The sequence below is a fragment of the Pelophylax lessonae genome, assembly GCF_965119305.1.
Source record: "Pelophylax lessonae genome assembly, chromosome: 3".
Lineage (NCBI taxonomy): Eukaryota > Metazoa > Chordata > Amphibia > Anura > Ranidae > Pelophylax > Pelophylax lessonae.
This window is the reverse complement of record NC_138770.1, coordinates 235,048,511-235,061,973: the sequence shown is the minus strand read 5'-3', so window position 1 is coordinate 235,061,973 and position 13,463 is coordinate 235,048,511. Positions and strand designations below refer to the sequence as shown.

The 13,463-nt window shown below is 42.4% G+C and overlaps 1 protein-coding gene across 1 annotated transcript in view; it reads left to right on the top strand.

Annotated features, from left to right (window-relative positions):
* ERICH6 (glutamate rich 6) overlaps positions 1 to 13,463 on the top strand; it is a 231,006-nt gene that overhangs the window by 99,658 nt on the left and 117,885 nt on the right. The window contains exon 9 of the mRNA XM_082251532.1: positions 4,100 to 4,167. Coding sequence (XP_082107658.1) covers positions 4,100 to 4,167 — 68 coding nt within the window. The remainder of the gene's footprint in view (positions 1 to 4,099; positions 4,168 to 13,463) is intronic.

Below are 13,463 nucleotides of genomic sequence, written 5' to 3'. Positions count from 1 at the left end.
AGCTGGCCGTTCTTTTTCAGCATCCCTTGGCTTCTATCTCTCGTGTTCTCATCTTTATCCAGGGTTACTCGAGTGGTTCTGCCTTCTAGGCCCCCTCTACCACCTTAGTATTGTAATCTTGTCTTTTCGGTCTTACAAATAATTATTTTGTAAAAAAATCTTGGATATTCCCCTCTCGACTTTGTCACAAAATGTTTTTTTATGGTGACACTCACTTCTGCTCATCAAATGTCTGAGCTCATGGCTCTTTCCTATAAGCAGCCCTTGTGTTGTTGGATAAGAACATTTTGGTTCTTTGTCCTCAGCTATCCTTTCACCTGAGGTGGTGTTAGTCTTTCATCTTAATGAGAAATTAGTACTGCCTCCCAGATGTCCACATCCCTCTCATCCAAGAGAAGCGGCTCTCTGTTGCCTGGATATGGTTAGGACTATTAGAGTTTATCTCTTGGACACTCCATCTCTTCGGAAGTCTGATGCTTTGTTCATAATTCTGGAGGGTCCTAAAGAAGGTTGGGCTGCCTCGTCTTCCACCATTTTCAGATGGATTCGTAGAACGGTGATCCAGGCCTATGCTCTTGCTGGCTGTGAAGCTCCCTAACCCATTATTGAACATTCTACTAGGGCACTTAGTGTTTCCCCACTCATTATCATGCTTCTGTTGTTTCAGGTTTGCAAGGCAGCCACATGGTCTGCCAGTTCACACATTTACCAAGTTTTCTAAGGTTGATTTAGCTGCCTCTGCAGATGCCAGCTGGCTGGGAGGTTTTGCAGGTGGCAGTTTGAGTTCTGCCTGCGGTCAGTTCCTTTTTTCTGTTGTTTTGCTACAGGCCCATCCCTTGTTCTGTCTTTCTGACACAGCTTTGGGATGTCCCATCTGTGAGAAGTTAAGCTGTGTCCTTCAATAAATTATAAAAATTATGAATTATGAAATTGGATTTTTGTACTTACAGTAAAATAATTTTCATTGAAGGACACAGCACCCGCCTAGTTTTGTTTCGGCTGTTTCAATGTTATTGTTCTGGTACTGCTGGCTGCTAACTGATTTCTGTATTGCAGATGAGAGGTTTGGCCACCATCAGTAGGGGGCCGCCCCTTAGGCATGCTTTTAGTTTTAAATTGCAACTAGTGTCCTGTTCCTGACTGATAACCAATGGCATGAAACCCCTCCATGAGAAGTTAAAGAGGAAGTAAAGCACTTATTTTCTGACCTGCAAAAGTAAAGGCATAATGTGCTAGTATGCATCGCATACTAGCACATTATGTGAAACTTACCTGCAAAGGAAGGCCTCGTTGTCACCACTGGAGGCCGCTTCCATCTTCACCCGTCTTCCTTCCAGGTCCACGGACTTCGGCTGTGTGACTGACCGGAGCCGCATGACATCACTAGCGCACATGCACACGGGAGCTGCCGGTCACGGCACAGGGCTCTGACGAAATGGCACGAGTAGCCGTTCCTTCAAAACGCATGCGCCGATGACGTTATTGGCTGCATGTACAGTAAATCTACTACACAGTGCCTTATCTATAGGTACAAACAATCAATGGAAGTTTACATCCACTTTAAGCTGTGTCCTTTAATGAACTCAGAGGGTCATGGTTTTTCTGATGAGTACAAAAATCCAATTTTTTCCAACTGTCTGTAATTTTACAGAGGGTTAGCAACACAGAATTACCCGCACACGAGTGTACAATGTATTTCTTGAACTGTCTCTTTGCCTTTACTATGTGTGTGTTTGCCCTTACTATGTGTGTTTACTCCTGAATGTCTGTCCGTCCTGACTCCTGACTGACTGCATTTGCTGTGTATTATAAGTAGGGGTGGTCCACAGCAGTGTAATCCATCAAAATAAAAAAAGTACTATGCAGCTGACATGAGCTGACACCCTGCTCAAAGAATAGTAGGTAAGCCAACACTTATGACAAATGCCTCTGTTTCCAGTTTGGTCTTGCCTCCAGCAAAAAAAAAAAGCAAGAACAAGTATATAGCTGTTAACATAGTACATCAAATCGAATTAACCACTTAAGCCCCGGAAGATTTTACCCCCTTCCTCACCAGGGCCTATTTTGCGATTTGGCACTGCGTGACTTTAACGGACAATTGCGCGGTCGTGTGATGCTGTACCTAAACAAATTTGACGTCCTTTTTTACCCACAAACAGAGCTTTCTTTTGGTGCTATTTGATCACCTGTGTGATTTTTTGATCATGCGCTATAAACAAAAAAAGAGCGTCAATTTTGCAAAAATAACAATATTTTTCAAATTTTTTATATGAAATTCCCCCAAAAAAATATAAATCTAAATTTTTTAACATTTTGGGCCAATTTGTTTTATGCTACCTATGTTTGGTAAAAAAAATTTGCAAAAAGCGTATTTTGATTGGTTTGCGCAAAAGTTATTGCGTTTACTAACTAAGGGAAAGATTTTTGTAATTTTTGTTGTTTTTTTTTTTAACGAGTAATGGCGGTGATCTGCGATTTTTTTTTTTGCGGGACTGCGACATTGCGGCGGACAGATCGGACCCTTGACTGACATTTTTGACACTTTTGGGGTTACCAGTGACATTACTGCAGTACATATGCACTGTTACTGTAAAAATTACACTGGCAGTGAAGGAGTTAACTCCATTGGAGAGGGAGGGGTTAAGTGTGTCCCTAGGGGCGTGTTTCTAACTGTGATTGGCTGTGGCTACTAGTGTAAGAACAGAGATCAACGGTCCTACATAGTAGAACCGTGTGATCTCTATTCTTACACAGGGAAGAATGACAGGCGGCTTTGTTTACATTAGCCGCCTGCCTTTCTTCCACTGTAACGGACGATCGCGAGTGCCCGGCGGACATCGGGTCCGCCGGGCACACGCGCGGGGGGGGGGGGTCCTTGACCGCGCGGGAGCGGGAGTGTGGCGGTCGGCAAGCGGTTAATGCAGTTACGTAATAAACACTGCAAGAAGCTAAGCACTATGTGCTAAGTACAATAACCGATAGTATCCATTTAAAATTTGTTTTGCTGAATTGCTAACCTTTTGCATATTTAGCTTTTAATTAATGTGGTTTTGTTTTGTCTGGAGTACAAAATCATACATGAGATAAACATACATGAAACACCAGCAACAGCATTACATGATCAAATTTAACTTCTTTGCCTTTCATTAACTTGACGTATTACACCAACGGTGTTTACAGTATTACATAGTTACATAGTCAGTGAGGTCGAAAAAAGTCCATCCAGTTCAACCTATAAAGTGTGTGTGTTTGTGTTTGATGTTAACCGTACATTGTATACCTCTTTATGCTGTGGTCTTTAAGGTGCCCGTCTAATAGTTTTTTGAAACTATCGATGTTCCCCGCTGATATCACTGCTTGTGGAAGAGAATTCCACATCCCCACTGCTCTGACAGTAAAGAACCCCCTACGTATTTTAACGTTAAACTATTTTTCCTCTAGTTTTAGTGAGTGGGCACGTGTCTTATTGTATTCCCTTTCTCTGAATAGTTTGTTCCTTATGCTAGGGTCGCCAGTACAGTATTTGTACATTGATATCATATCCCCTCTCAAGTGTCTCTTCTCCAGAGAGAATAAGTTCAGTGCTTGTAGTCTTTCCTGATAGCTAATGCCCTCCATTCCCCTAATTATCTTTGTTGCCCTTCTCTGGACTCTCTCCAGTTCCAGCACATCCTTTCTGAGGACCGGTGCCCAGAACTGGATGGAATACTCCAGATGTGGCCGGACCAGAGTCCTGTAGAGTGGGAGAATAATCTCTTTATTTCTGGAGTGAATCCCCTTTTTTATACATGCCATTATTCTATTGGCTTTGCTTGCAGCAGCTTGGCATTGCATGCCACTGCCAAGCCTGTTGTCCACTAGGACCCCCAGGTCCTTTTCCATCTTAGATTCACCCAGTATGTATTAGTAGTTAATCAAAGAAGGCAATTTATTGTTATGTTTTTTATTATTATTTTGTCATTACCGTTTCATACTTGAAATTGTACACTTTGTTGATGATCTTTAGGTAATGAGAACAGAAGCCTTGTAATTTGTGTAGTGGTAAGTCATTACAAAAAAAACGTACACACAATCTTAATAACCATTATTTTTTTCTCAGGCTTAGAGAAAGACATATGGCAAAAGCCTTTGAGTCAGTAGTGACTGAGCCAACCACTTTTCTTGAATGTAAGTGCCTCCTAATATCATTGTGTCCAATACATCTCACTGTGTGATATGTTATAGTTAGCTGTCTTACTCACATGCATCTAAATCTAAATATATTCTAAAACATTGCAATGCATAACATTCTTCACATTTTAATAAAGTAAAGATGGATACACATAAAGGAAAATGTTTTATATTATCATAATGTTTTTTACGCTCGCTGCAATCATAGAGTTTTGTTATAAATCAATGCGTTTATTTTTAATCTTTTTGGAGACATTTTCTTGGTTCAGAAATGATAGAAAGTGCTGCTTTGAAAAGTGTTTACTTATGTCTCTGCTTATGTCTCTATCTATCTATCTATCTATCTATCTATCTATCTATCTATCTATCTATCTATCTATCTATCTATCTATCTATCTATCTATCTATCTATCTATCTATCTATCTATCTATCTATCTATCTATCTATCTATCTATCTATCCATCCATTTTTGTCGTTCCAATAAAATCATCATCTCTTTTTCATCCATCTTTTAAATCTAGCTAGCTGCAATATGACTCTTATTATCATATTTTTCATCTCAATATCTATTCTGTCTTTCGAATCTAACTGTCAATTTATATGCCTACTGCTGCATCTTCTTTTCTTCCCTTCCTCTGCTGTTTTTTTAGCAATATGTTGCCCCTATTGTATGTTTCAAGTTCATGAAATTTTGTGTCATAGCATCTAGTCAAAATATAAACCCACTCGCGCAAAACTAACTTAAATAACGTATATGAATAGGCAGCTGCTGTCACAAACCTACCGGTGGAACAATGAAAGATAAGTCTGCAGAGAGTATATTACTCGATGCGAATAACAGCTCTTGCTAAAAAATCTCAGTGAAAAAATGTATGAAAATGCACAATAACAATGTGACATTAAAGTAAAATCATGCAATAATATAAAAAGTGCACCAAACAAACATTAATAGTGCCAACATAAGTGTATATTGTGCCTGAAATGTGTACATAAATGTCCAGTGACAACAGAATAGAACAAAAGAGCAACTTCCAACTCCAAACAGAACAGTTCACTCTTCCTATCGTGAAAGTTAGTGCATCCCTGGAGTAGGATAATTCAGCCAGTGTAGAGAATCCTCACTCACCAGACGATGTGGATCCTCCTTGCTTTACAGCAATAGGACCAAATAATGGTCTCCTTGACCAAGGAACATGGTCTTCAGCTTGTCCTCTGATCCCCCTTCTCCACCGTGGCTGAAGGTTTCAAAAGAACTGAGATCGATGGAGTACAAAAACAGAGAGCGGACTCCTCTTAGCATAAAATTTTTATTGCAAGCTCATAAAAGCAGACTGAGCATATAGGCAAAAAAATAAAAAAATATCCTAGTCAACATAATTTTTGCTTTTGGTTTTATATGTCCGACACCTATCTTGGCCAGGTTTCTGGTCTAGCTATCTGTCTAGCTATTCCACATATGGAATTGTAGGCCACACTCCCGCATAATCTCACTTAACTTAACTAGAATAATAACACTGACCCCAGTTTTGGCAAAGAAAAGGCCACGGCACTCTTTATTGGTTTAAATAAATAAATTAAATCATAACAATTACTTGAATAGTTGAATCATTCAATTCAATTGAATCATCAATTACTTGCTTGTAAAAACACTCAAACTGAAATAACTTATAATTGCTCAGTTACAAAACAACTCGAGCAACAATAAACATAAAATACCATACGAAATACAATGTCCCCCCTAGTATACTAGGGTGACCCAACCACACAAAGGTGCACGCGACAAAGGGAGGGGGGGCGGGGAACTTTCTTCTTTGTGCTCTTCGGTGCAAAAGGAAGCACCCCAGCCCAAACCAAGCTTATAAAGCCTCTGCCCCAGCTTGCTAGAACCTTCCCTGCACACCGATTGGCCGATACCTGCTGTATGCTCAGGTAAAATTAACCTCCTACTAGCCTAAACCTGTAAACCTATACCCCTATGCTTACCTGACAGAACTGCTAATGGTGGCCACAATCCCACACAAGTGGCCACATAATGTGCCCCCTTTTATATGGAATTGTAGGCCACACTCCCGCATAATCTCACTTAACTTAACTAGAATAATAACACTGACCCCAGTTTTGGCAAAGAAAAGGCCGCGGCACTCTTTATTGGTTTAAATAAATAAATTAAATCATAACAATTACTTGAATAGTTGAATCATTCAATCCAATTGAATCATCAATTACTTGCTTGTAAAAACACTCAAACTGAAATAACTTATAATTGCTCAGTTATAAAACAACTAGAGCAACAATAAACATAAAATACCATACGAAATACAATGTCCCCACCAGCCGGGCTTGAGCAACAAGGACGGCCCTACCCCACCACCACGGCCCTTTCAATGCTACACTGCAGCCTTAGATTTAAAATATCAATCCCCACATCCGAAAGGTGAATGCCATCCTGGCGATAGAGCCCCTGGATGCCACCCTCCAGATCCACATGCCTACAGGACAAGCCGCCAATAGACGGCATAAACTTTTCCATTGCCCTATTTACCCTTTTCCTCATCCTCTCCATGACTTTCCTCTGCGATGAGGAAAGCCAAGGAAGCCGAGGAACTATTTCAGAAAATACCACCACTGTCCCTGGAGACTAGAGGGAAAATAAATGCAAATCTCTCTTAATCTTAAATAGTAAGTCCAAAGTTTTAATATTACCAAGGTCATTACCCCCAGCGTGAATAACCACGATGGACGGAGGAGACCAAACTTGGAACAATCTAGACAAATGAAAGTACAGCTGGTGCCACTGCAAGCCTCTAATTCCTTTCCAAAATAATTTAAACTCCGGAGGTAGTGCTAAATTTGTACTGTAAATACATTGTGAAGCTCTTTTTCTCGCCCAAAAAATGAATGAGTGGCCCAAGATCCAGACTGTTCGCTGAAAACCTGAAGGATTCAAATAAACAAGTTAGTCCTTACATACACTTTAAAACATTTCGATTTCCACCTTCCCATACTTTGTATTACCCTGTCCGAAAATCCCCTTCTAGCTGCCTCTGATGCTGCCCCTATCCTGAATGAATGTGAGGAAAACCTACATTTTTTTAAGCCCAGCCGCTCTAAGCATTTCCGTAAAACAAAATCAAATTGATATTTTGTGAGTGGAGTGGAATCCATGTGGACCAAAAAATGCCCACCACCAACCGGTCTTACTTCCAAAAATTGATTGACCATGCCCAACGGGCAAACACCCTGATTATGCTGAGCCTTAATAGTAATTGCCACATCTCTCCCCAGAGTGTCCGACTTTTAACGAAGTAACCAAATCTGGACATCTTCCCTGCCTACCACTACCTGATCATATAAAAGGCCTCCCTCAGTCTTCTTTGACAAAGGTAGCAGCTCAGAGATGCGGAGCGCCTCAAAAAAGGTCAATACAAAAGCCATTCTGAACAACAGTGCTTCATAGTCAGAATTACACACTAATGAGGTCATACCGCAGATATCCCCCAATAACTCAATAGAAATAAGTCTCCTGTCATCTGTTACCGCCACCTTCCTCCTATAACCTTTCAATGCTTGCTGTACCAAAAAATAGGTCGTACAAGCCGGAAAACCTTTCAGGCGGCAGAAAAAAGAGATGCCCGCCAATGTCTTACGTAAATAACTATAAGACAGTTTCCGCTGCATCAAAGAACCCATAAACTCTAGAACCAGACATTCTTCCGGTCGACCCTCCATCTTGCCCTTTGCCTCCATGAAAGCCAATCAACTCCTCCAGGCAGCAGAATAACTCGCCCATGTTCTCGGGGCCACTGATCCCTCGATCGACCTCTCGACTAAATCCCAACAACTTTCCAAACTCGGCTCGGAATCTCGGTACCTTTTTTCGTCCGCCTCCAGCAGCAGCTGGCGAAAACGGTCCATCTGAAACCGAGATAGAGCATCGGCCAGATTATTCAAGACACCCGGTGTGTGTTTCGCCTTAAGCCATACATTGAGCTGTAAACACAAAAGGACAATCCTCCTGAGCACTCTAATCACACAAATGGACTTGGATGAGAGGCAGTTCACCGCGAACAAGACCCCTTTGTTGTCAGTTTCCACCAGAATCCTTCTATTCGCGAAACATGCACCCCACAGTTCCAACGCCACTAAGATCGGGAACAGCTCCAACAAAACCACGTTTTTTGTCAGCTTTCCACTTTTCCATGACTCCGGCCATCCTGCACAACACCAATGCGTCTGCCATATGGCCCCAAAGCCTCTAGAGCCCGCCGCATCTGTAAACAAACAAAAGTCAGGGGCAAAAATGAAATCCTCCTGAAAAAATGAACGACCATTAAACACCTTGAGAAATTCCGCCCAAACAGCCAAATCCTCCCGAAGGTAACTAGTCAATCTCATGTGGGAAAAGGGGGCCTTCACGCCCGAAGTAGACAAGTAAAGGCGCCTTGAAAACACCCTACCCATGGGCATAATTCTGCATGCGAACGCTAAAAAACCCAAGAAAGACTGCATCTCCTTCAATAGGACCTTCCTCCTCGACATAAACAACCGCACCAGAGATTACAGCTTTGCCACCTTATCCACAGGTAAACAGAACTCCATACGATCCGTATCAATGTGAATGCCCAAAAAAATTATTTTTGTAGTATTCAAGCAAGTTTTTTCCTCCACCAGAGGAACCCCAAAATCTTCCGCCACTTCCCTAAAGATTTGCAACAAACTAAGACAATCCACAGAATCTGGTGGGCCCACGAACAAAAAATCGTCCAGGTAATGCAAAACTCCCACACTACCCGACTTAGCCGCTACCACCCAGTGCAAAAAAGAAGAGAACGCCTCAAAGTAGGCACATGACACAGAACATCTCATAGGGAGGCTTTTGTCAAAGAAGTACATACCTTCCAGCTTAAAGCCCAAAGAATTAAATGCCACAGGTGATATAGGCAAAAGACGAAACGCGGACTTTATGTCCGCCTTCGCTAACAATGCCCCTTGACCAAACAGCCTTATCTTAGCAATGGCTTCTTCAAACGTGGCATATGACACTGAAGACAAATCTCCATCAATGTCGTCATTCAGTGAGCTTCTTTTCGGGTAAGAGAGGTGGTGCATGACACGGAATTCATTCAGCTCTTTTTTTGGGGACCACTCCAAGCGGAGAAACACGAAAACTATCAAAAGGCAGATGCTCAAAAGGACCTGCCACCCTACCCAGGTCGGTTTCCTTAAAAATCTTGTCCCTAACTACCTGTGGGAAGTTTTCCACCGACTTCAGATTGCCAACCTCTGTACATCCTTTCCCTACAAATGGGGGCAAAGGGAAACCCTTCTCAAAACCTTCAATGAGAAAACTGGCCCTCTCCCTGTTTGGGTATCTGTCCAACCACGGAAGCATTCTTTCCAGCCTCACAAGCGTGCAGGCTTTTTGGAAAAATATCCTTTGGAACTTGCCCCGACCCTACCGTAGCATTTTTTCTAAAGCACTTACTCACTGGATGTGGGCCAGAGCAAAATTAACATTCGTGCTTATAACGGCAAGCCGCATTCCAACTACATTGACTTTCGTTGAATGCGAAACAACAACCTTTGCGATAAGCTGCATTCTGAGTGTTCACCACCGGCTGCCTAGCAGGATTCTGCGGGGACATCAAGTTCAGCCAAAGGCCGACATCCTTCATACCCCCATCTTAAAGAGGGGTGGACTGACAGCTTCTGACGAAAAGATTTGTCGTAATAATACCAGCCCAGCCCCCCAAAGCTCTTGTAAGCTTCCAAGATATAATCGAGGTGCCGAAATAGGCCCCCACACCTCTCAGGGTGCTTCTCAGCCATCACCCCCGCGAATATACAAAACGCCTGCAACCAGGTATGGAATTACCTAGGTGCCCCCCTGCGCCACTCCTCATCCTGTTTGTCGTCTCTTTTATCAGTCCTAACCGACAGCTCCTTATGAGCAGGTAACAGTGATAACAAGTCAACAAACTCGCCCTTCCATATTTTTTCCTTAACCCCAACACTCAAGTGGTAGCCCAGAGGTGACATCTCACATGGCATCACGCCCTTTATACACACCTCAGGCACACCGCTACCTCCCAGCAATGGTGCATGCACGGACAAAACATTATTTTCCTTAGATAAACTTTGACTAATATTACTATGAGCGAAATTATCACCATAAGGAATGGAGACAGTAGATACTGCAGGTGAGAAATTAAGTTCACAGCTTGGCTGCTGCTTTTTTAACAGACACAACAGGCTTAACAGGCACAGGAGAAACAGCAGGGGAGACACGAGAAAAAGATTGCACCAAAGAAGATAAAGAGTTAATTAATATAGACAGATTCTGTACATTGCACAACTCACCAGCTGCTGGGGGGAGAACAGGCTGCTGCTCAGCTTCCTCCAGCAGCACACTGTCAGATGCTCCTGTTGTCTCATGCTGCACTGTAGCCACTCCCACAGCAGGTGTTCTTGAAACTACAGGGATAATTCTCTGTGGAGATGGCAGACGCCCTTTCTCCCTCTCTGGGTCCGCCTGGCAGTTTTCAGCCCGCCCTCCACCGCCCCTTCTTGGAGACAGGGAGGCTCGTCTTCTTCTTTTAGATGCTCGGCGCATGTGCGCCTGGGATGTCTTCACCGCCATGACACCGCATGGCAGCTCGCCTGCAGGTACACACGCCGGCTTCTCAGGCGTCTTCTCTCTCTCTGGGGGCCATCTCCTGCCCTGGGCTAACCACCGGCCTTGCTGCAGGCGCTTCTGCCTGTGAAGGAGCAGGGTGAACTTCAACCGCAACTTGCTCTGTAATTCCAGACATAGAGAGACAATGCCGCAGCCAGGCTTCTCCCCCCGCACTCTCTGCCTTCTCAATCAGCTGCTTCAACAAGGCCTCCATGACAGCAGGTAAGAAAAAACCTCCTGGACTACTTCTGCTGAACTTTCTTCTTTGTGCTCTTCGGTGCAAAAGGAAGCACCCCAGCCCAAACCAAGCTTATAAAGCCTCTGCCCCAGCTTGCTAGAACCTTCCCTGCACACCGATTGGCCGATACCTGCTGTATGCTCAGGTAAAATTAACCTCCTACTAGCCTAAACCTGTAAACCTATACCCCTATGCTTACCTGACAGAACTGCTAATGGTGGCCACAATCCCACACAAGTGGCCACATAATGTGCCCCCTTTTATATTCTCTTTTCTTTTATACTTAGAGTATTTGCATCTCTGTGCTGATGTTTCACATTTGCAATTATACTTAACTCTATGCCATTTATAGTTAAAATATATTAAAAATATATTTTATCTAATCATTTGTTTTTTTAAAACTAAACCTAAAATAAAGTAACATCAATCCACCGCCTGCATTTGCCCCTAAAATATCTGTCTTAAAGGGTAATTCAGCTTTTATGAAGAAAAAAAAAAAAAAAATGCAAATAAAATTAACATTTGCTATACAAGCCATATTGTAATTAAATGTTATTAAAAAATACCTTTCCTTTTCAACCTGCAGTACCATATTTGTCTGTATAATTCAATACAATAGGGCAACGTAGAGGCGTTCTGTAAACAGTTGGTGTACAGGACACTCCGGAAATATAATTTTCTGCTCATGGGATTGGCTTACTGATTTTTCTAGAAATCTGCACAAGATACAAGTCCAATTTTAGACATCCCATGCAAATGAAATTTCAGTTTTGGTGAGATACTCCCCAATAATTAAAACCTTCTAGAGGGATGTACACACACTGCAACTTTTCCCATCAGAACATATAGAGAGCACCAAGTGAATATAACATACCAGTGACTCCCATTCAGAATCAGTATCCAAAGGAAAAAGTGGAATAACGGCTTTTTCTCCAAAGCAGAAAAAGATAGGAATCTACTACAAAGTGTGAAATAATGTTGATCACCCAGCAGGGATTTTTTTTTTCTTCAGGAAAAGTGTGCTTACTCTTTAACCACTTCAATACAGGGCACTTTCAGCCCCTTCCTACCTAGGCCAATTTTCAGATTTCAGCGCTCGCAATTTGAATGAAAACTGTGTGGTCATGCAATTCTGTACCCAAATTAAATTTCTATTATTTATTTTGGTGGTATTTATTCACCTCTGGGTTTTTTATTTTTTACAAAAAAAAAACGTTTTTCTTAGTTTCTGTCAGTAAATTTTGTAAATAAGTAATTTTTCTCTTTCACTGATGTGCACTGATGAGGCGGCACTGATGGGCATTGATAGGCTGCACTGATGGACACTGATGAGGTGGAACTTATGAGTGCCTTGATTACTTGTCCTGAACTCCCCTTCGAGGAGGAGCCGCTGATCGTACTCTGAAAGTGTGAGGCCAGGAACGGCGATAAACAGCACTTCTACATTTACATGTGACCGGCTGTGATTGTGCCACATTGTTGGCTCTTTACCAAAATCGTGGGGTGAGCAGCACGTGAGAGTCACCAAGCCGCGCTCCTAGGACATGGCGTGACCACGATCGCCACGCTGCGCACCCCCGCAGGTGCTCAAGAGCTGCCATTCTGGGCTGCCATTCTGGGGTGCCGTCGGGGCAGGCAGCAAGTGGTTAAAGGAATTCTTGGTCTTCCGCTAAGATAACGTGACCAAATGTTAACAAAGATAAGATGACCAAATGACAAGTCATACAGTTAACCCTCCCCCCCCCCCCCCCAATGTGTACTTTCTACCTCTTTGGATCATCTCTCAGTGGTGAGCAGCCCTGGCTAATGAAGAGAGCCATGCTAAAATCAGAATGTCCGCGGTGCATCAATACACTGCAATACACAGTGCAGGGTGCTGTGTTGACGTATCCACAAGACCCTGTACTCCCTGTATGCCCTTAATCTTGTGGGTTAAATGATGCTGGGCTTAATACAAAACATAAAACTGAGGACATCTTGTGGCTGAAAGCATCTTTCATAGGGACAGTAAAAATAAAGAATTACCCACAGTTTGACTTTAAGTAAGCAGTCACAATGTGATCCAGAAGCAAAACACCTTGCTACTAAATAAACTAATGTGAGCTCTCAGTGATAAACTCTAAAAGTCTATTCTGCCAAAATTCTAATTTTTGGTACAGAACCTCTTTCTTCAGCATAATGTAGTAGAAAAAAAAACCCACTGCCTTGCAGCTCTTGTCAGACCGGAAACAGAGAGTACACTAGCATTGTGTAAGTTCCTTTAAAAAATCTTTCATTGATTTAAATAAACATATTGTCCTCACAAAAGTGGTATAAAGATATAGTTCTCACATAATTTCCATAAGGAACATCTCATTGACCAACAAATAAACTCATCT